Below are 21,064 nucleotides of genomic sequence, written 5' to 3'. Positions count from 1 at the left end.
CTCACGTGTACTTCAGGATACCCTCGAGCTGCGAAGTCCAAATAATGACACTCTTATCAGCAGAGCCAGATGCAAAACGCCTCCCTGAAAAAGCCAAAAGAATATTCAAAATCTCTTAATTATTATGTCAGGCAGCACATGAGGACAGCCATTGAGATGCCAGTGACTACTTGCTTACATCACATGGACATGTACAGAGGCGTGCAACAAAGTCAGAGTCAAGAGAAGAAAATGAAGGCTAGAATAACCTACAACCACAAGAAGAACAAGCACTGGTAAAGTCAATAGGTCTCACATTTATGAGTGACAAGTTATTAGCTTTTCCAATGCTTCTTTGTACAGCACTGGTTAAAAAAGTTAAAGAAAAAATACTTCAAAATACTGGAGGAAGAGCAAACACATACATTAAGGTATTTCCAGACTGTACATCGAATTCAATATTTGAAATCTTTTTAAATGCCCTACTTTATTTTTTAAAATACTATGTTGGAATTTAAAGGTAAAAGCTTGCCAAGACCTAATTTACTTACCCAGGACCTAGAAATGAATCATACTCCATCCATTTGGTTCTCTGCAGTTGCCCAGGGAGCAGATTAATGTGCATCCATGAGAAGAGGCAGAGTATACCATCTACCTCAAACGCTAATGGAGTAAGTGTAGCACCCAGACTCTCATTCATAAAACCTTGGTATGCCAAGGTCTATGCATTCATGCAATACATGGAATGCATGACATAAAACAAAAACAACCCTTAAAATCTGCTCTTCAGTCATACCCAAACAAAAATGTGTTGCTGTGCTATGACAGACAGGCTGCGAGGTACGGGGAGCAACACTGAGAGCACTGGGTGGTATTTGCGGGAGGGAAGCAGCACACGAGGGAGACAGCTAGAAAACACAAGCACTCTCATGAACAATGAAAGGATGGTACAGTGGTAATGCTCCACTAGAATGACAAGCCGAATGAAAGATATTGGATAAGTGAGAAAAATCAAAGTGACAAGAAAGCTAACCAATAGTAACCGATGGGCATGTTCTACGCCCATTGTAACATGTTGGTATGGTCCACAAAAGGTCTTTTGACAACAGGCAACTGAAACCATTCTCTAGGCGAAACATTAGTCTGGAAAATGGATTTATGGTTGTAACATGTAAATACACTTTCTAGAGTCAACAGGCTGTGTAGCAGCCCTTTCACGGGGACTAGAGAGTGGCTTTGGGTCCAGGAAACACAGCATCTAATCTGAATTCCTAAACACCAACCTGAATTATATTGGATAAATCTATGCGTCACTCAATGCCAGAATATGCTCAGCTGTAAATTCAGAGTATACTCAAGACTAAGATACTGAAATAGAAATAAAAGAAAATGTCTCTTAAGGCAAATCCGTTACAAAAGGTTTTGCATTTTCATGTACTGATTCCACCACCAGACTTATCCCAGATGGAACACAGGAAGAGGGTGCGCAGGGGCAGGTCAGAGGACAAGTTGGGAAGTTGAGTTTCATAAAGGACTTAAAAGGTATGCAAACTAGATTTTTTTTAAAAAGTCAAACATTGAATAATGGCATTTAGAAACACACCCGTGACTTCACTGTGGACAAGTCACCACAGGATTGTCCTGTAATGCATTGGCACTGCGCGTTTTCAGTGCAGTGTCAAGCAGGGAGACATGGGTGAAAAATGTCCAGATAGTGCATTGCTAGCTTTGGGACAGGTATTGACCTAAAAAAAAAATAGCTTTCTTTGGTGTCTTAGTAACAAAGACACAATATCAGCGGAACAAAGACACAAAGGAGAAAAAATCAACAACTGCCACCACAAGAAAACGCAAATGAGTGAAGAAAACGGCAGAGAGTAAAGCAGGGAGCTAGAGAGATATGGACACCACCATACATATAGAAATAAATTAGAGAACCTATCAAGATTGTTGAAAGAGTGAGCTGCCCACACAAGCACTTGCGATAAGCAAGCACACAGCTAACCATCCAACCATATATTGAAAAGGGTACAGGTTTACAAGGAGGCAAAAGAGGGCTTGTCTCTGACCCTTCCATTACATTCAGGTAAATAAAGATGGAGAATGCCTGTGTGTAAAAACATACCTACTAAACCTTCTGGAAAACTGAAACCAAGAGACCTACTGTGGAGCTTGATTCAAAATCTTCCTTGCATCGTTCAATCATGGATCTTGTATCACTTATGTTATGAGCAGCCACCAGTCCATCTGAAAATATATGATTTTGCTTGGAAGATACTGAGGCTTGAAGGCACAGCAGTTGGTTCCAACTGACACATTAATTATATTTGTTCCTGGAAGAAAGCTGAAGTATCACATAGCCACACAAAGTGAAAGAGGTCATTTGGATAAAAACTTCTATGAAACCTCCAAGCAGATTATGCCCCTGAAATATGTTTTGTATCTCTTTCTTTGAGGCAAGTAATCTCCCCCTTCATATCCAATTAAAATCCATGATGGTTTTATATATGGTGAAGTCAAAAATGTTCTATGACAATTCTTTAGGCTTGAGGCTTACAAAAATATAAAATGTATCCTCAAACTCCAAACTACCTAAAATGCTGGAGTGCTATTGGTCAACAGCCTTGGGGGCAAGAACTATGCTCCTGATGCGAAGAGATTCAGTGGCTGAAAGTGGGGGTGCAGAATCATATTTAAAATTGATCATTAGGTGCATGCGTTTGAAGCTGCAATGTCTGGCAAAGTTTCCTCAGAACTAGAACATTGTGCTAATAAACTGCATCATCATTATAAAACGGTTGCTTATTAAACATGTTACTTTTAAATTTGGGAGAAGGATACAATCATTCAAAGTGGCAAAGCGTGACTTTCAGATAAACAAGGGATTAATGAAAAAGAGATAGTGTGAAAAGTCTCTAATGAAGGGAAAAGAGGTGTTTGCTCTCCAGGACAAGTACATTTGGTCAACTGGAAAAGTGGACAGTCAGGTATAAAAAAAAAGAGATAACATTGGCTGACAAGAGAGGGGACATAGAAACGCTTTAGGTGGATTGGGACAAAAGACTATAAACGAACACCAGGGATAAACATGACAGATTCTGACCATGCTTGTCTCTAGGAGAAAGAAGTAGAAACGTCAAAACATTAAATTTAAATCAAGGCTTTTGCACACGTATCATCAAGCAGTTGCAAACCGAAATGTAAAACATTTTTTTAAGGTGTTGCACATACATAAAATCAGGATGTACAGAAAGTACAAACAAGCAACTTTAGTGAAGAACATTTTCACCATTAAGTTCAACTGAGGAAAAGGCCGCATTTGGCATCCAAATTATTAAGCAAATTGAGCAATGAATAGCATTGATAAAACCCCAGGAGGAAATGATCTCAACTGGATTTGATGAGGAATTTCATAACTTTTAGGTGACCGCTTTTAAAAGGTACATAGTTAAATGCTGAATAAGAAAAAAAACTATCTAGAATTAAGGGATGTTATAATAACCCTACTGACCACGCTAATTAAAAAGCAAAATAGATCTGAGGATGCCTCAGTCTGCTTTTCATGATCAATGTTGATGTGAACATTATAATCTAAAAATTAGAAGACCACAATCTGTTGTTGGTGCAAGGGAGAGCCTAGCTGAAAACAGCCAATTGTGGCATTCCTCTCCTTGACGCTGAATTGTAAAAGTATGAGTTGCATCTTCCCTTCACATGTTTAATCATGCTTTTCATATAATGCCAATTAGATTAGTCCCACTCATCCCGTCCAAGCAACCATATACATTTAGTTCGTCTTTACGCCTAATCACCAGTCTCCAAGGCTAGTTCAAGTAATCCTTCAAACATACATAGTAAAGTTGCTTGTAAAAGCAGCATGCCACTTACCATCTTTAGAATATGCCACACAGTAAACTGTGTCCTTATGGCCCTTAAGTGGCTGTATTAAGGTTCCATCCGAAGTGTCATAGACCTGGAAAGTTACAAAAGGTAAAACAAAATCTTAATCAAAGCAACATCTCTTCATATTGGGCACTATTTTAACTGGAAAAAAAAAATTTGATTGCAATTTACCATAGTTTTCATGTGATCTACCAATTATGTCTACAAGAGTTGCTGTCAACACCTCTTTTCTTAGCAAGTTCCCACTTTGGTTGCCACTCCTCCCCAAAAGTTCACATATGCAGACATCACCACACTAAGCTAACATACCAAGTCTAACAAAAAGCAACTAATCGCAGTCACAATGACAAGAAGCATGAGGTTTGTAAGAACTGGGACCACCAGTTCTTCGTGGGGGTAGCTTGGCTCGAGCAGGAAGGCAGCCAGGGACTTGCGTGTAAAGCAGCTACTCAACACACGCATCCAATGAGACATGAAGTGGGCGCAATAATGGAGACCACACCATTAGTTGTGTTTGAAAATCAAGATCTTTTATGTAGGCTTTAGATCAAGCAAATAATGCATTAGCAAATCATCAGCATTACTTTAAAATACCACATTAAAACATTTCATGAACGCCTTTCAAAATGCATTTCCTATAAAAGGGTAAAACATTTCCTTAAGTACTTTCAGTACAGCAGAAAACTCCAAATACACAGCCTGTCACGTAAAACTATTCAGCAGGCTGGAAGGTAGTTTCATAAACCATGGGTTAACCTGTAGGAAGCAATCATAAAGATTTCCTCTTGTAAATATCAACAGTTCAACACCAGAACTCAGATCATCAAAATAGTACTGAAATGAATCAACAAGTATCAGAATTCTGCCCCATCAGGAACTGTAGAAGCCCGCCCCTGCAAGAAATTCAGTACAGTGAAGTAAATCACCATTCCATTAATAGGCATGAACAAGACAGCCCATTAAACACCAACAGTCGCTGCGGAGGGTGATCTGATCACTAAGTATAAGCCCACAGTTCCATGGACAGGCTCCAGGCCTAAACTGGCAGGTAGAACAATTCAGTAGGGAAAGTATCTGTTCCCCTCAAACCTCCCAATTATCGAGGCACATGAAGGGCGGGGGCCAACAGGGCCCAGTCTCAGTTCTCCCCGGGGAAGGGGCGACCTCGGGGCCTTCTCCGGCCTACCGCCCTCCTCCCCGGGGGTTACCTTGTGTTGTTCGGCCCTCCGGGGCCCTTGCGTAGTCGCCGGTAAAGGGGAGGGGTGTTTGACCCTCCCAGGGCCTCCCTCGGCCCGGCGCGGTGCAGGTGTGGCTACTGGGCACCGGGGCCGAGGCGAGACCGACGTGCAGGCTGAAAGGAGGGGGCACTTAGGCTCCACGGCCCCCTCCGCGATGTTTACGGGCCGCCTCAGGGCCCACAGATAGAGCTCCGGTCGGGGCCAATGCAGATCGGGCGGGGGCGGCTCCATCCAACCGCGTAGCCCGCCTCGAGGGCGCGCCTGCCTGGGCCAATGGCAGCGCGGCGCCCGGGCGGAGGAGCTCCCCGGTCACGTGGAAAGGGACAGCTTGGCTTCGGGCCTACGGCGGCCTGATGCGCGGGACGCGGCGGCCCTCTCCTCACACATGGGGGCCGCCGAGGGGGGCAATAGAAGCTGGCGCAGGTCACCACGCGACGGCAGGGCAGCCGCGCCTCAGGGGTGTCGCGTGGGCGGCGCGAACGCCGCGATGAACGCCAGGCCTCCTCAGGTGCCTCAGACGGCTTCACACAGCTCCGGGCTGCGGCGGTGAGTGGGGGGTATCAATAGCGCGTCGTAGAGGTAATAACCAGGCGCCGCAGCGCTACACGTGGGGATCAAATCAAGTGGCACAGGAGAGCGCGTGGTCTTGGGCAATCCAGCGCTTGGGGGTGAGGCTTCTCAGCGCTGGCAGGGCCACAGAGTATAGCGCTTGGTCAGTCAGCAGACAGTGCTGGCAAGAGGAATTGAATATAGCGCTAGTGTTCACAGTCCAGCAGGGACAGCAGAGCAATTCAGTCAGGGGGAGACAAGTAGGGCAAGGAGGGCCCACTGCAGGCAGGGGGGTGTGCAGGGCAGCACAGTCCAGTACCTGGTCGATCCCCCAGCAGTCTCTGGTCACAGAAAAGTAGACTTTTTGGCGCTTGGATGGTTCTGCGCCCTTAGATGTTTGTTTCTTGAAGTTGAAGAGGGGGGATGGTGAGTTAGAGGCTTGATGAACTTTCCTCAGTCACTGCAGATGGACCCTGGGGTTCCCTACGCTGGGCCAGATCAGGGGGCTAGTCTAGGACACCTCACCCAGCTTAAGAGGCAGCACCTAATTCCTGTCACTCCCAGTAGCATAGGTTCCTAACTAGGCCCTCCCGCCTAAAACTCCTGCGTGGGTTCCCCAGGTCAGTGATGCCCCAACTGACTAGAAAAAGTTCCCTCCCTTGCTTATATATGCCCAGGTCAGGTGACCACCTCTCTAAGGCGACAAAAATCAGCTCCGCCTTTCTTCTGGAAGGTTCCAGGAGCTTCCCCACTCTACCTATGGACAGGGGATGGGTGGCTGGCATTGCAACATTGTATGGGGATCCAGCCTGCTCCTGGCAACTAGGGTGCTACACTAAAAAGACCACGCTGCAGTAGCAGGGGCCAGTGGCAGCCATGTTTGAAGTAGAGAGCACCTGCACCCTAACATGGATTAGCCATGAAAAAGGTGCCCGAAGACCTACGGGCCAACAAAAAGATGGTGGGAAAAATGAGGCAAGGGCAAAAAAAACACAGGAAAAGACCACCCTAGGGCTGACAGGTCTAACAAGGTTCTATTAGCGGCATATGCCTTCTACATGTGTGGCAGGGTTTGAAACTAAACTACTTTGGAGGTTACATTTTGTCAAACATTTCAGATAATCCAAGATTAAAGATAATCCAACAGTTCTAGATCTGCGTCCTTCGGACGCAGGGAAAAAAGGAACGGACTTTGTGTGACCCTTTTATAAAGTCAGCCTTTAATTTCCAGTGGAGCCGAAAGGCATTACTGCCAATGCCAAACACAACTACGTGACACCAGTGGTGGAGGATGGTGTAAGAACATTTAAAGGATCCAGTGAGGAACTGAAAGGAGTTTTTGTAAGTAATCTGTGGAAGTCTAGATCTACGGGAGTCCAGCATACAGCCCTGAAATAGCCAACAGTGCTTCAAAAGTAAGGATGTGAATACTAATAAAGTCTTAAGGAAAAAGCATTCAACGTTGACCTACGAGTGTTAGTACCAAACCAGATTTTCATAATTTCCACATACATACATTTGCATACAAATAAACTAGAGGTCATCCTGAAAGCCTAGCTTATATTTGGCTGTTCATTACCTACTCTGTACACGTGGCACAGGATATTAATTTAGAATGTGTAAGGATTAACAGAGGTTGCTTTGCCAGGAAAAGCCATGATGACAAGGATTCATTCTATCCTGTAAATTCTAGATCTAGCACCTGTTCGACCACTGCATAGTTAGGCAACTTAGCCACATAAAATCCATTTAAGCTTGGCCAGCAAATTCCCTTACTGGAAAGATCAAGGAGCCAAGGAAAGTGTCTCTAACAGTGGTTTTATCTCAGCAGTTATAATGCCTCTGTAATCACTGGATATTTAGGGAATCACAGACCATGGTGAACACGAGCAAATCTATACAGACAACAAAAGCTTTCCTAAACCCAAACGGGAAGAGTCCAAAGATGAGCCAGCAGAAAGCTATGAGGAAATGGGGAGTATTATATGGTTTTGTTGTGCTGCATCACCTTGTAATATACATAGCAACTCCTTTAGGACCAGTAGGTTTCGCTTGTCAAACCCTTAGCTCAACCCGGGATAGCTGTGTCTTTGAGCAGTCAGGCTTACACAAAGGAACAAATGTTAAGCATTTAAACAGCACCAAAATAACTGAAGAAGAACTACATGAGACACTCGTGAAATCCAAAACCAATTTATACAAATATATTATATGTATTTTTCTACACTAAAAAGAAAAAGATCCACTGGAGGGTTATGGGGATACAGAATTTAGAAGGAATAGTAAATATGCACTTTTTACTTAACTGCGAACAAGAATTGTCAAATTCAACACATTTTACACATTTTTTTAAAAGAAAACTTTAGATAAGTATCAATGTGGTTGCTTTGAGTCACTTCAGGTGACCAACTCTGGCAGGTGGACCTCCAAGGTCTTCAGAAACAGTTACCTCAAAGGTAGGAGCAGTCTTCGGTGAGTTCCAGGCACTTTCATAAACTTGCAGTAGGTTCCCATCGAAGCAATCCGGATGCATGGGATAAAGGATGCTGAATATGCTCAAGGCTGCCGTGGATGCGAAGCGGTCGAAGGGGGTCTCTCTTCAACTACTCCTTGGTCCACGAACTTGGTGAGGCAGTCCTGGCCATAGGGATCGATATCCCTCAAAGTCCTCTTGGTTGTGGCAGAAGTCCAGTTGCCACTGAGTTACATGTTGCCTGGCATTGCAGTCACACTGGAATTCTTTCTTGGAGGGTAACTCGACTTCTGGGCGACTAAGCTGCACTCCAACGTCTCTCCTGGCTGCAGCGGACTCGGGCGGAACATTGAGTGTAGGGTCCTCGTCTTTGGTGCTGCATAGCAACAAAAAAAAGGCGGCTAGAAGATTTGGGCTACCAACTCCCCAAAGCAGGCTTCTTCAGCTGTTGTGGCCTGTGCTATGAACAGGAGGTCAGCCAACTGACCCCTGAAGTTATTGCTTCTCTACAAGTAGGACACAACAGGCACAGTCCCTTCTCCTTTGCTTGCCAGCAGGTGCAACAGGTGCAGCCCACCTTGGTGCAGCCTCTCTTTGCCGGTTTCTCGATGCAGCAGGGCAGTCCTTCCAGTCCAGTCGGGAGCTGCATTTGGCTTGCCTTTTATGCCCAGAAAATACCCTCAAGATAGGATGCGGTTGGTAGCCAATGGGCTACCAAGTTCACTCCCTTCTGATGACCACTTCCTGCACAGTGTGGCATCTGGGTATCCCAAGGTGCACTATTCTGCCCACTTCCAATACGGCATTACACCTCTCTCAGCATCCAGAACTCCCTAACCCAACCACAGGGTGTACCTACCAAAGGAGCTACAAGCCATTGAAAAACCAGCTTGGCAATTGGTTTTCCCTTCCCTATCCCTAGTGTCAGCCTGCCTACCTAGACAATAGAGCAGCCTCTCTCCCAAGGGTTTCCCATTTTCACTTCAAAAGCAGCTTCTCCTTTAAAGCTTCCCTTTTGATCTAACGCCTACATGGCTTCCTGCATGAGGGAGATAATACCTCTCTCCAGTACAGGCTTCTATTGTAAGCTTTTCTGGGAGTCCTTAGAATGTCTACCCAGGAGGACAGAAGGCTGTCTCGGAGACAAACTCCCAGGTTTGCAACCATTAAGGGCAGAGGAGACTAAAAGCAACAAAATGGCAACTTTGTTAAAGTTGCACACTGCAACAAGATACATGAATTACGGCTTGAGAACCAAATCGGGTTTAATGTAACTAGTAATTTGATACCTTAGATTTTCAACTTTGGTCGCTCCGTTCAAGAGTTAACACAGACCAGTATAACTCTGTACTCGCCAATTGGGCGGAAAATGACAGTTTCATGTTTTAACTGACAGAACATAAAAAATACTTGTTCTGCCCATGAAATACGCTGCACCATGCCTTGGGAATCGGTAAGCCTGTCACAAGGGTGACTTACACTTATTGCAAGGGAAGGTTCGGCTTTACCATTGTTTTTGATGGCAAAGCCGAGGCCACCACTTGAAACTGCTCTTCCAGTCTGAAAAGGCAATCTAGGAGACTCAGTTTACCTTTGTCATACCCATGGTGGCACAATTAATGCTACAATCCCTGGTCTGACCATCAACCTTTCATGCCCTGGGTACCCAGAGTACCATAAATTAGGGACCAATTGGTAAGTTAGTCTATGCCAATTGGGAGTAGGTCAATGTAATATACACAGTTTAGGGAGAGGACACTAAGGTCTGGTAGGCAGGCCTCAGTGCAATGAGCAAAACAGCAGCATCAGTCAAAATATTTGGGGGTGACAATACAGTAAAAGACCTTTCCTTCCAAAAGCTTACTGAAAAGAGTTTTGTTTGTTGAAACAAAAGAGGATCAAAAGACACGGGTAAAGTCTGAGTTGGCGAGGTTAAAAGAATTGCCATGGGTGTAAAGGAATCATATACAAATGCACTTTTCACACACTCTCCTAAAATGCAGGGTGTTCATAAATAACAGCTAGTAAAGGTTATGTAGTGTTTGAGATGCTAGTGGTGTAAATGGACATTAAATATGTAGTAAAAGCTAAGCAAACACAAAGTGGCAGCCCTTAATATGAGCTGGTCTTCAGGACTGAACAACTTTCATACTACTTCACAAGGTACATCAAAATATCAAATGCACATGTCCCCCTCTCTCCTAAGATATGGGTAGTTCATAATATAAATAACAGTTTGTAAAGGCTATGAATTGTTTGAGAGGCCAGTGGTGTAAATGGGGCAATAGATATCTGGTAAAAGCTAATAAAACACAAAGTGGTAGTCCTTAGACTGAGCTCTGTATCCCAAGCTGGTCTTCAAGACTGAACAAATTTCATGCATTTTGTGTTTTTTAACTCTCACATTTCACTGTAGGTCACAAAGTACATCAAAATATCGAGTGGGGTCTCAGGGCCTGATTCAGGATTTGGTTGTCGGGTCATCCTCCTCCAGGGAAATTGAGTAAATTACTCCTTTACCCTGGTGGAGGTCCTGACGCCCAAAATTTTGAGAATGTCTGTAGGGCCAGTGGACATTTCACCCATTGAGAGGAACCGCCATCAAGGCACTTTCTGCCAATGCAGAAAGCATAAAATGTCACTGGTGTTAGATTCAAAGAACAGCATGTTAGGAGCAGGCCTACATTCTGCCATTCTAACATGAGTCAAGCAAAAGTGGTTACAAGTAGACTTTATGGTGTTGAATTACGAGGTATGGTAATTTTAAATTCACTGATAATGACCCAAAATAATTATATTTGGTGGCTACATGGAGTGACAAAATCTGCTACTTTGGTAATTTTAAAGGACAGAACCTAATGTAACCAGAAAAAACAGAAATGCTGATTTAAAACCTTTTTTTTGCATTCATCTTTGGTCCAAACTCAAGGACAAAGCTTTATATGATGGTACAACAGGTTGTGAGGAGGCCTTAAAACTTCCATTGGTTCACATGTAAGAGTCACTGTAAATGTCACGACTATAAGTTTAGGACTGTATAGTCTATGGACAGAACTGAAATAACGACTACAGTGGTAAAAAAAAAAAAAGTTAGTTTAAGAACAACTATTTTGACCGGCGTAATATTGAGATATTAATTTACTGCGGTCATCAAAAATGGGAAATGCTTATTGTATGAATGAATTAAAGGACTACAATGAACTTTTACCTCAAATATTCCAAACTGGACGTTTTAGGATTATTAAGAATTCAATTTTGCATAGGGATTTTACAACAAAATAATGTTGTGGCAAGTTGTAATGTATTTTTGTCTCACTTTGCTCATGTTCACTCCTCTCCCACCAACTCTAAACCTCTCTCGTTGCAGTCCTTAAAAAAAAAATATTTCTTATTTTTTTTAGAGGACCCAGCGGATGCCATTTGCGGTTTGACCACCCCGTTCTTCAAATGTTCTTTGTGCACCTTTAAATATATATATTTTTTTAATCCACCCCTCCATCTTGAAACAAAAAATATAAAAAAATTAAGGAAAATGGTGCACAAGGCATGCCATTCGCATGCATCACTTCATGTCTTCACACTCAGCGGTCAAATTGTCATGATGAGTCCGCGTGCATCTGTCATCACACTTTTTTCTTTCTGTTTTTTGCTGATGCTGCTCATCAGCAATAAAAAATGGTTAAAGCCCAGTAGGTCGAAAAGGCTTTGTCAATATTTGATTGTTTTTTGCCCATTTTACAGGTGCCAAGGAAAAATGGTTATTGTCAAGTTTGAAGAAATGTAGACCACCATCCTGTGCGTGGAGGCAATTATGATTGTATATTATGGGGTAAACATCAGTCACCGACATCCGTCGCCCCGCATGTTGTTACAGCGCGGTCTTTACAACGACCGCGTTGTAAAAACGCAATACCATTACCCCGCAAGTCGTTACAACGACTTGCAGAAGGGGGGTAGGGGGGGAGGTGTTGGATTAAGTTTGAGATGGTGTGTTGATTCAAAAGAACAGGGTTTCAGACGTGAGGGAAATTCTGGGCGCACTACTCGGTTAACGTACAATGAATGCTTGGTGCATACAGATAAGAGGCAAATCCCTGTAACCCCTCACAATGTGTTTGGAGGACACATTAAGTAACAAAAAAGCAAAGTTCCGCTGCACACTTATAGAGAAATTCAAGAACAGGTGATGTCTCAATGGACATGTGATTCAAAGTTCATAAACGGAGAAGTAGTCCATCATAGGAAAGTTCCTTCTTTATTGTTCATGCAAAAGCCAGCCGACACGTGTTTCGTCGCAAGAAATCACAATATTTCCGCGACTCATCAGGGCTGGGGAGGATACAAAAAATTGGATGGAGTATACAGTGATACTACATGACTTACTGTAATGGTGACTTTGAATAGTGTGATGGTGAAGGGTGAACCATAGCAGTGGGAAGTAAAATGATAATATATTCTGTGGATGCACACGACACCACCCTCAAGCCAAGACAAATTAAACATGCTGAGTGTGGACAGGATGGTGTGCCGTCAGTGTCTTGTAACGTGACATAAATAAATTAATTTAAAATTTAAAAAAATACTTCAAAGACACAACCTATTGGTGACGGATAGATGAATGAGTCATAGAAATTTAGTTGGATCCTAGAAGGTCGTAAGTAAAAAATGGGGTCAAATGGAAACCTTAGTTGGGAGTATGAAGAAGTGCATCCTACCTGTAGGTGGATGGTATACTACTACAGGTCTGTGTTTCCAAATTTGGAAGAAAGAAACAAAAAGGGGAGGGAAGGGGAAAGAGAGATAAAAAAAACATTCAAGATTCATACTGGTACATCCTTTTCGTATCTCCATCACTACCCGGTCTGGAGCGGAGCCGGGTTGGAATTATCACCGGCACCGCAGTGAGATTTTCTCTTTTTCCCTTTTTTCCCCCATCCGGGACATTAACTCTCACGCAATTTTGATCCCCACTACAATTCACGTCACAATATCCAGTGACTCATGTGGTTTTTTATCTCTCTTTCCCCTTCCCTCCCCTTTTTGTTTCTTTCTTCCAAATTTGGAAACACAGACCTGTAGTAGTATACCATCCACCTACAGGTAGGATGCACTTCTTCATACTCCCAACTAAGGTTTCCATTTGACCCCATTTTTTACTTACGACCTTCTAGGATCCAACTAAATTTCTATGACTCATTCATCTATCCGTCACCAATAGGTTGTGTCTTTGAAGTATTTTTTTTAATTTTAAATTAATTTATTTATGTCACGTTACAAGACACTGACGGCACACCATCCTGTCCACACTCAGCATGTTTAATTTGTCTTGGCTTGAGGGTGGTGTTGTGTGCATCCACAGAATATATTATCATTTTACTTCCCACTGCTATGGTTCACCCTTCACCATCACACTATTCAAAGTCACCATTACAGTAAGTCATGTAGTATCACTGTATACTCCATCCAATTTTTTGTATCCTCCCCAGCCCTGATGAGTCGCGGAAATATTGTGATTTCTTGCGACGAAACACGTGTCGGCTGGCTTTGAGATGGTGTGTTGTCAGCCACAATTGAATATTGTACATAGTGGATAGGACATGACAGCAGAGGATGAAACTTTCAGGTAAAGCTCAGTGTCATCCGTGTGTTAGTGGTATGATATTCTAGAGCCTTTTATGAGGGTGCACAGAGGCGCACAGTAGAGACCGATTAAAATGGGAGCAAGTGCAGTGCGTTGGGGAAACCTCTTGGGAGTAAGCAACAGTATGAGACATGGGTTGGTGCTCTTTCACCAGTTGTGAATGCTTATTAAGAAATGAACAAATTCAGTACTGTTCGCCAAAACCTAGGTGGTCTCTTAGGGTGCGTATGAGGATTTTGTGGTGGATGGTATTGAAAGCCACTGAGCGATCAAGAAGCATAAGAACAGATGATTCTTCCCCATCCATGATTCCGAGTGTATCATTGGTTATTTGTAGGATGGAAGCCTCTATACTCCGACTGTTACTGCAACCATACTGGAAATCATCAAGCACTTGGTAGTCCATCAAGAATTTGTTTAGTAGCACATGGACTCAGCTTTCAATGATTTTGGTTAGGAAAGGGAGAAGATAGGCCAACAATTGTTGAGATCCTCAGCACCCACAGTTAGTTTCTTTTTTTTTTTTAAATGGGACTATTTGATACATTTTCAGGCACTCAGGAAAATACTCTTGCAAGGATGGATTATTGAGGCTGACCAAGTTATGTGAGAGAACATCCTGTATCTCTTTAGTCACTTAAGTGGATATAGAGTCACAGAAGAGATTAGAAGGATTGAACTTAGTAATGATGTTGCAATGCTTAGACTGAGATACTGAATGCAGACCAGTTATTTTATGATTTCCTGATGAGGGTACTGCATTGATTGGTGGACACAGGAGGTAAGTAGTGCTTCAGTGTTTTTGATCCTGGAGTCAAAGAAGCAGGCACAAACTTTGCACTTATCATCTGGTTTAGGAGTTTTCCAAGTAGTTCTGGGTTTTATGGCAGCTTAGACAACCTCAAAACGTCTTTTATCAAGATCAATTTGGGACCTGATAGAGTCCGATATGGTGACATGTTTTTTGTATGCGCAACTAGAGTAACAAACGACTTCAAGTTTATTAATAGAATCATTATGCCGCTAGGAACATTCAATAATTCTGTGGCACTATCTTTCTTTATTGAGAGCTTTCGAATATCGGGAGTGTGAGTTTTTACTCCTGACTCACTTCACATTCAGGGATCTACATCATCAAAAATACCCATTATAGGGGTATTCAAAAAGTAGGTTGCTAGGTTTAGGTCTTCATATTGTATAGAAAGGGGTAGTCTATATGTCAGGCACGCCTCCAAGCCGTTCGAATTGATGGTTTTCAAGTCTCTCTTTTTTTTTTTAATATGGTTATTGACCTCCCCGTTCTTCAAATGTTCTTTGTGCACCTTTAAATATATTTGTTTTTTAATCCACCCCTCCAATTGAAGTCCGCCATCTTGAAACAAAAAATATAAAGAAATAAATGAAAATGGTGCACAAGGCATGCCATTCGCATGTGCATGCATCACTTCATGTCTTCACGCTCAGCGGTCAAATTGTCATGATGAGTCCCCGTGCATCTGTCATCACACTTTTTCTTTCTGTTTTTTGCTGATGCTGCTCATCAGCAATAAAAAATGGTTGTAGCCCAGTAGGTCGAAAAGGCTTTGTAAATGTTTGATTGTTTTTTGCCCATTTTATAGGTGTCATGGAAAAATGGTTATTGTCAAGTTTGAAGAAATGTAGACCACCATCCTGTGAGTGGAGGCCTATTAAGAATGTATATTATGGGGTAAACATCAGTCACCCGACATCCGTCACCCCGCATGTTGTTACAACGCGGTCTTTATAACGACCACGTTGTAACAACGCAATACCATTACCCCGCAGGTCGTTACAACGACTTGCGGAAGGGGGGGGGGGTTGGATTAAGTTTGAGATGGTGTGTTGTAAGCCACAATTGAAAATTGTACTTAATGGATAGGACATGACAGCAGAGGATGAAACTTTCAGGTAAAGCTGAGTGTAATCCGTGTGTTAGTGGTATGATATTCTAGAACCGTTTATGAGGGTGCACAGAGGCGCACAGTAGAGACCGATTAAAATGGGAGCAAGTGCAGTGCGTTGGGGAAACCTCTTGGGAGTAAGCAACAATATGAGACATGGGTTGGTGCTCTTTCACCAGTTGTGAATGCTTTTTAAGAAATGAACAAATTCAGTACTGTTCGGCAAAACCTAGGTGGTGCTTTTTAAGAAATGAACAAATTCAGTGCTGTTCGCCAAAACCTATGTGGTCTCTTAGGGTGCGTATGAAGATTTTGTGGTGGATGGTATTGAAAGCCACTGAGCGATCAAGAAGCATAAGAACAGATGATTCTTCCCCATCCATGATTCAGAGTGTATCATTGGTTATTTGTAGGATGGAAGCCTCTATACTCCGACTGTTACTGCAACCATACTGGAAATCATCAAGCACTTGGTCATCCATCTAGAATTTGTTTAGTAGCACATGGACTCAGCTTTCAATGATTTTGGTTAGGGAAGGGAGAAGATAGGCCAACAATTGTTGAGATCCTCAGCACCCACAGTTAGTTTCTTTTTTTTTTTTTAAATGGGACTATTTGATACATTTTCAGGCAGTCAAAGTCAAGAAAATGCTCTCTTGCAAGGATGGATTATTGAGGCTGACCAAGTTATGTGAGAGAACATCCTGCATCTATTTAGTCACTTAAGTGGATATAGAGTCACAGGAGAGATTAGAAGGATTGAACTTAGTAATAATGTTGCAATGCTCAGACTGAGATACGCCCCTGAATACGGACCAGTTATTTTATGATGTCCCGATGAGGGTTCTGCATTGATTGGTGGACACAGAGGTAAGTAGTGCTTCAGTGTTTTTGATCCTGGAGTCAAAGAAGCAGGCACAAACTTTGCACTTATCTGGTTCAGGAGTTTTCAATGTAGTTGTTGAAAATTAGTACGGTTTGGTGAACATTATCTGCGCCATCTTGCCTCTTCCCCTGATGCCACACTTTTGTCGGGCGCACCCGCCATTTTAAGATGCCCTGAGCAGAACAAACCCTTTTGCATGCCGCTGACCTCTGACATCGCCCTTCGCCCTCACCAAGCCTGCACGCTGACCAACCCCCTGCTTGCACCTGCCCTGAATCATAAACCCCTCTTCAGCGCTGCTCTGCCTCAGGCCCTCATCCTGTTCCCAGCGCAACACCTCCCTTCTCCCCTTTCATGATCCCCGGCCCTTTGATGCAAACCCCCTTTTTCCCCGTGTGCCCGTTTGTCTTCCTCGTTCCCAGACCGGCACCCAGCTCTGCCGATACTATTCCCTGCCCCTCCCCGTACAATAGAAAGCTTCCCCCATCAAAGGATCCCCGGGTTGATCAAAGCCCCCACCCCATGAGATCCGATCGAACCCCGCATTCCATGATTTGACGGAATATCCAGCTGCGCGATACTCATCACCTGTTGTGACTAGGGTGGGGACCTCTACTGTAAATGTGTGTGGGAACGGGCCCGGAGGGGGGATTCCGGGAATGTCTTTCCGTACATCAAAGCTTTGTCATGAGTATGTAAACTATAATAAAAACCGCAAAACCCTGTATATAAGGGGCCAGGCCTCAGACGTAAGGTAGAGCACCTCAGAACGATACCTGCTGTCCGTTTTGCCGTGTTCTCCTCCGGAGAGAATAAAAACCTTGTTTCCTGCTTTCCAGTCTCCAGCGCCTGCCTCTTCATTGATTAAATAATTAGAGGGTCACAGAGGCAATACCGCCGGGCAAATATCGATTGTCCCCGACCCGACTCAGGTTTTACAATTGGCGTCCCAAGCGTGGGGCCCATCAGCGACTCGTGGATCCAGTGGGAGAGGTCCCGACGACAGAGTGAACGACTGCAACGATCGGGAGAGCTCTTGCCCAATAGACCCTCGTCTGGCAGCCGATCATCCGAACTTCACTAGTTCCGAACAGACCTCTCTCGAGTGATCTACGGTCCTGACTGGGGACCATTAGGAGTGCCGTGAGAAATACGAGAAAAAGAGGACGAACGGGCGCTGGATTCGGAAGACAAGAAACTGTCCATACGGTCCGGGTAAGGTCGTGTAAACACGACGGATTGCGAAAATAATTGATTGCTTGATTGTTTACAAAAAAAAAAATACTAGTATTACTCTTTGTTAACTTATTTGGAGATTCACTGTCTGCACGCGGAGAAACAGTAGGCCCTTTCCCTTCTGCAAACAGTGAAGGATAGGTAACGCAACCGTCGCGCCTATTTTTCTCCCCCACTGACTCTATTATTTCCTAACGGTTTTTGGGAGACTCCCTCTCCCTCACTGATTAACTGGGTTCTTTGACCCCGAACTACTGTTCGCAGATTGTCTTCTGGAGATTCTCTGTCTGCAAACCGGAAACAACAGATTCCTCTTTGCGGATAGTGAAAGGGTAGAGGACGCAGACTTTTGCGCCCTACTTACTCTCCCCATTGATCTTACTCTATCTTATTTATTTATTGATTGTTTGATTGTTCCTCGTTATTGGTTACTTTTTGTTCATGAGGTATTCACTGCCTGCAAACAACGTAGAATAGGAATATTCTGTCTAGTCTTTGCACCCAGTGATAAGATAGGCAGTGCTGACTTTTGTCCCTCGTTACGAGCCGTCATGTCTGTCTTCTCCCCACTGATTGATAATTAGTTCAGCCCGGACCGTGTATTAGAGGTGGACCATATAGCTCCACTAGAAGGCACCCCTAATAAGGACATGTTCATAAACTATGGATTAGTTACCATAGCCTATAATAAATTGTGGCACAGGTATACCAAAGAAAGTCAAGACAAACAGTGGCCACTGGCAGGATCCTTTGACCTTGATAAAATAGAAACATTGGAAATAGCCCTTCGCAATAATAAGACAACGCCTATTATGCTCGACAGTCTCGGTATGTGGCGCAGAGAGGCTATGCAACGACAGAGAAAAGACGAGGACAAACCAGGTAGAGAAATATACCGACAGGACAACCCCGGGGCACCACGACCCAAAAGTTATCCCCCGGCACTACGCAAAAGACGGCCAGACTTAGGGCAAGACCAATGCGCTTTTTGTAGATATGTCGGACACTGGAAAGCCCATTGCCCGACTCTACTGAGCGTGAGTAAGGGCAAAGGGCCGACAGGAATGACAGGCCGGCAGAATGAGAAAAAGCGCGAGACAAAGAAAAATCCGACTCGCACGGACAGACCAGATAGAACCACCACGTTTGATTATGCCCGATGGCACAGGTTCCGCCAGAACGATTTCAGCGACATGTTCGAGTTTTCCTAGGTCGGACAATATAAAAACGGGAACCCAGCCTAGCTCTAAATTAACAGACGGAAAAAGATAATTTTGGCCAAATAATCACTGTTTTATGTTTGTCTTTGGTTCTTGTGTGTCATACTTTTCTACTACCCCCCGTCTGAGTTTATGTGTACGTAAATCTGCGTCATCCCCCTGCACGTGCTTCCATGTTACATCAACTATGTTAATAGAAATGTTAGCATGAAACAACCTGGAAGGAAAGAAATGGGAAACGAAATCAGTAAGCCACTGATAAAAACGAACTTTTATTTTAACATAACAAGCAAGGAAAAACACAATAACGCTAGAAAAACAAGAACGGTAAACTGTAGAACATGAAAGTCAATAGAACATTGGCCCCCCCACCTTCTGGAACCTTCCAAAGTAGGGTAGGGTTACGGCCACGCCCAACCGGCGGCAACCCATATAAGGCGGGCCCTGCTGCCAACTCTTGGTCAGGAAATCTTAACGTATTGGGGAGCCGGAGGAGAGGATGGGGCCAGCGGCCTGGGCAGTTACAGGTAGTCCCGCCACATGTCTCCTCGGCCAGCCGCAACGGGCCTGGATAGTCTTAGGTAGTCCCGCCACATGTCCAGAGAAGAACGAGACACCTCTTTCTTTTCCCTTCCGTAACCGCCGCAGCAGCTCTGGACGGCGGGATGCCCTGCACGTACCTCCGCAACAATTTGTCCAAGTCGGGCTGGGAGGGAGAGGCGACGCGGACGAGCCTCTCCCACCTCCACGGATAGGAGGTCTCCCAGCCCCCCGGCCCAACGCCGAACACCCCCAGCCAGGCGATGGTGCCCCAATACTTGCGCAGCACCGAACGTGCAATGGTGCCCATATTTTCGGAGCACCGAATATGCAATGACTGCACCGATACTTGTGCGGCACCGAGTGTGCGCCACAGATGGCCATACTCCCACAGCATTGAGCACAAGACTTGGGGAACACCGGATGTGGAGAGACCTTCGTGCGGGCTGATGAAAAAGAGCAGCATGGAGTGCACCGGGAGAAGGAGACGGCGCGAACGAGTCTCCCTCGCCCCCCCAGGTGGGGGCATCACAGCTGCACCCCAGCCGAACGTCCCGCTTTCACAAAACAGAGCTCTCTTCCTTTCACTCCGAAGGGTCTCTTCCACTCTTGCAAACTCGACGAGAGTGGCCCCTGTAGGGCCTCAAAATGGCGTCTGGGTCCGCTGGAAGGCGGGCCTCGGCCGCTAGAGTAACTTTGACCAGCAATATAACTCGGACACTTGCCCACTGGGGCACGAGCCCCCACCTCCGACAGCATCTCCGCAGCCTTGAAGATTCTACAAAGGTCCCCGCCGGAGCCTTCGGCCCCTGCAGGCTTCCGGTAAGGGACGACCGCCTTGATCACTAACGAAACAGGCATGACATTGCCACTCCTTCTGTTAGCATGAATTCTTGAACTGCCAAAAAGGACTCTGGTCCAACTGCCAGTTATGGGAAACATTTCCCCCTGATGCTACTTCCGGACTGAACCGGCCCCGCCCAAAATGGCGCTGGTATCAATAGGAACTTACGAACACCTCGTGGTGTTCATTCGCACCAATATAAACTTGATGTTCTGAGACTTATATGATCCTTTGTACACTTGGCTAGAAAAGACAAGGAGAGCTCGCTCGACGAACATTGTGAAAGGATCCCGTTAAAAATGTTGATTACCAATGTACGATGTATTATATTTTTATAACTAATGTATAACCTCATTTATGACGCACGCACACGGTATGCATGTAGGAATCTGATTGCAACTAGTCCGACTATGCTTCTAAGTTATGAAATAAACGCCCCCGAACCCCCGGCCAACTGATAGACGTTTTAGTTTGCTACAAAGGAATTGATAAAAAAACTTTCTAATGTTCTTATTTCTGCAAAACAACACCCCCCATTGTACGCACTTTAGCCATTGCCGTGTCCGGCCAATTACGACTGCACCCTTATAAATCCACGTACTATGATTTTGCAAAATAAAGGTTTTCGAAACT

General features: G+C 44.3%; 1 protein-coding gene across 1 annotated transcript in view; it reads right to left on the bottom strand.

Moving 5' to 3' along the window:
- The window catches only part of IFT122 (intraflagellar transport 122), a 402,329-nt gene that overhangs the window by 344,679 nt on the left and 36,586 nt on the right, over positions 1–21,064 (bottom strand). Inside the window, exons 3-4 of the mRNA XM_078661691.1 lie at positions 3,868–3,952; positions 6–84 (exon numbers count right to left, since the gene is read on the bottom strand). Of these exons, the coding sequence (XP_078517817.1) occupies positions 6–84; positions 3,868–3,952 (164 nt within the window). The remainder of the gene's footprint in view (positions 1–5; positions 85–3,867; positions 3,953–21,064) is intronic.

The sequence above is a fragment of the Lissotriton helveticus genome, chromosome 9, assembly GCF_964261635.1.
Source record: "Lissotriton helveticus chromosome 9, aLisHel1.1, whole genome shotgun sequence".
Lineage (NCBI taxonomy): Eukaryota > Metazoa > Chordata > Amphibia > Caudata > Salamandridae > Lissotriton > Lissotriton helveticus.
This window is presented reverse-complemented; position numbering and strand designations above follow the sequence as displayed.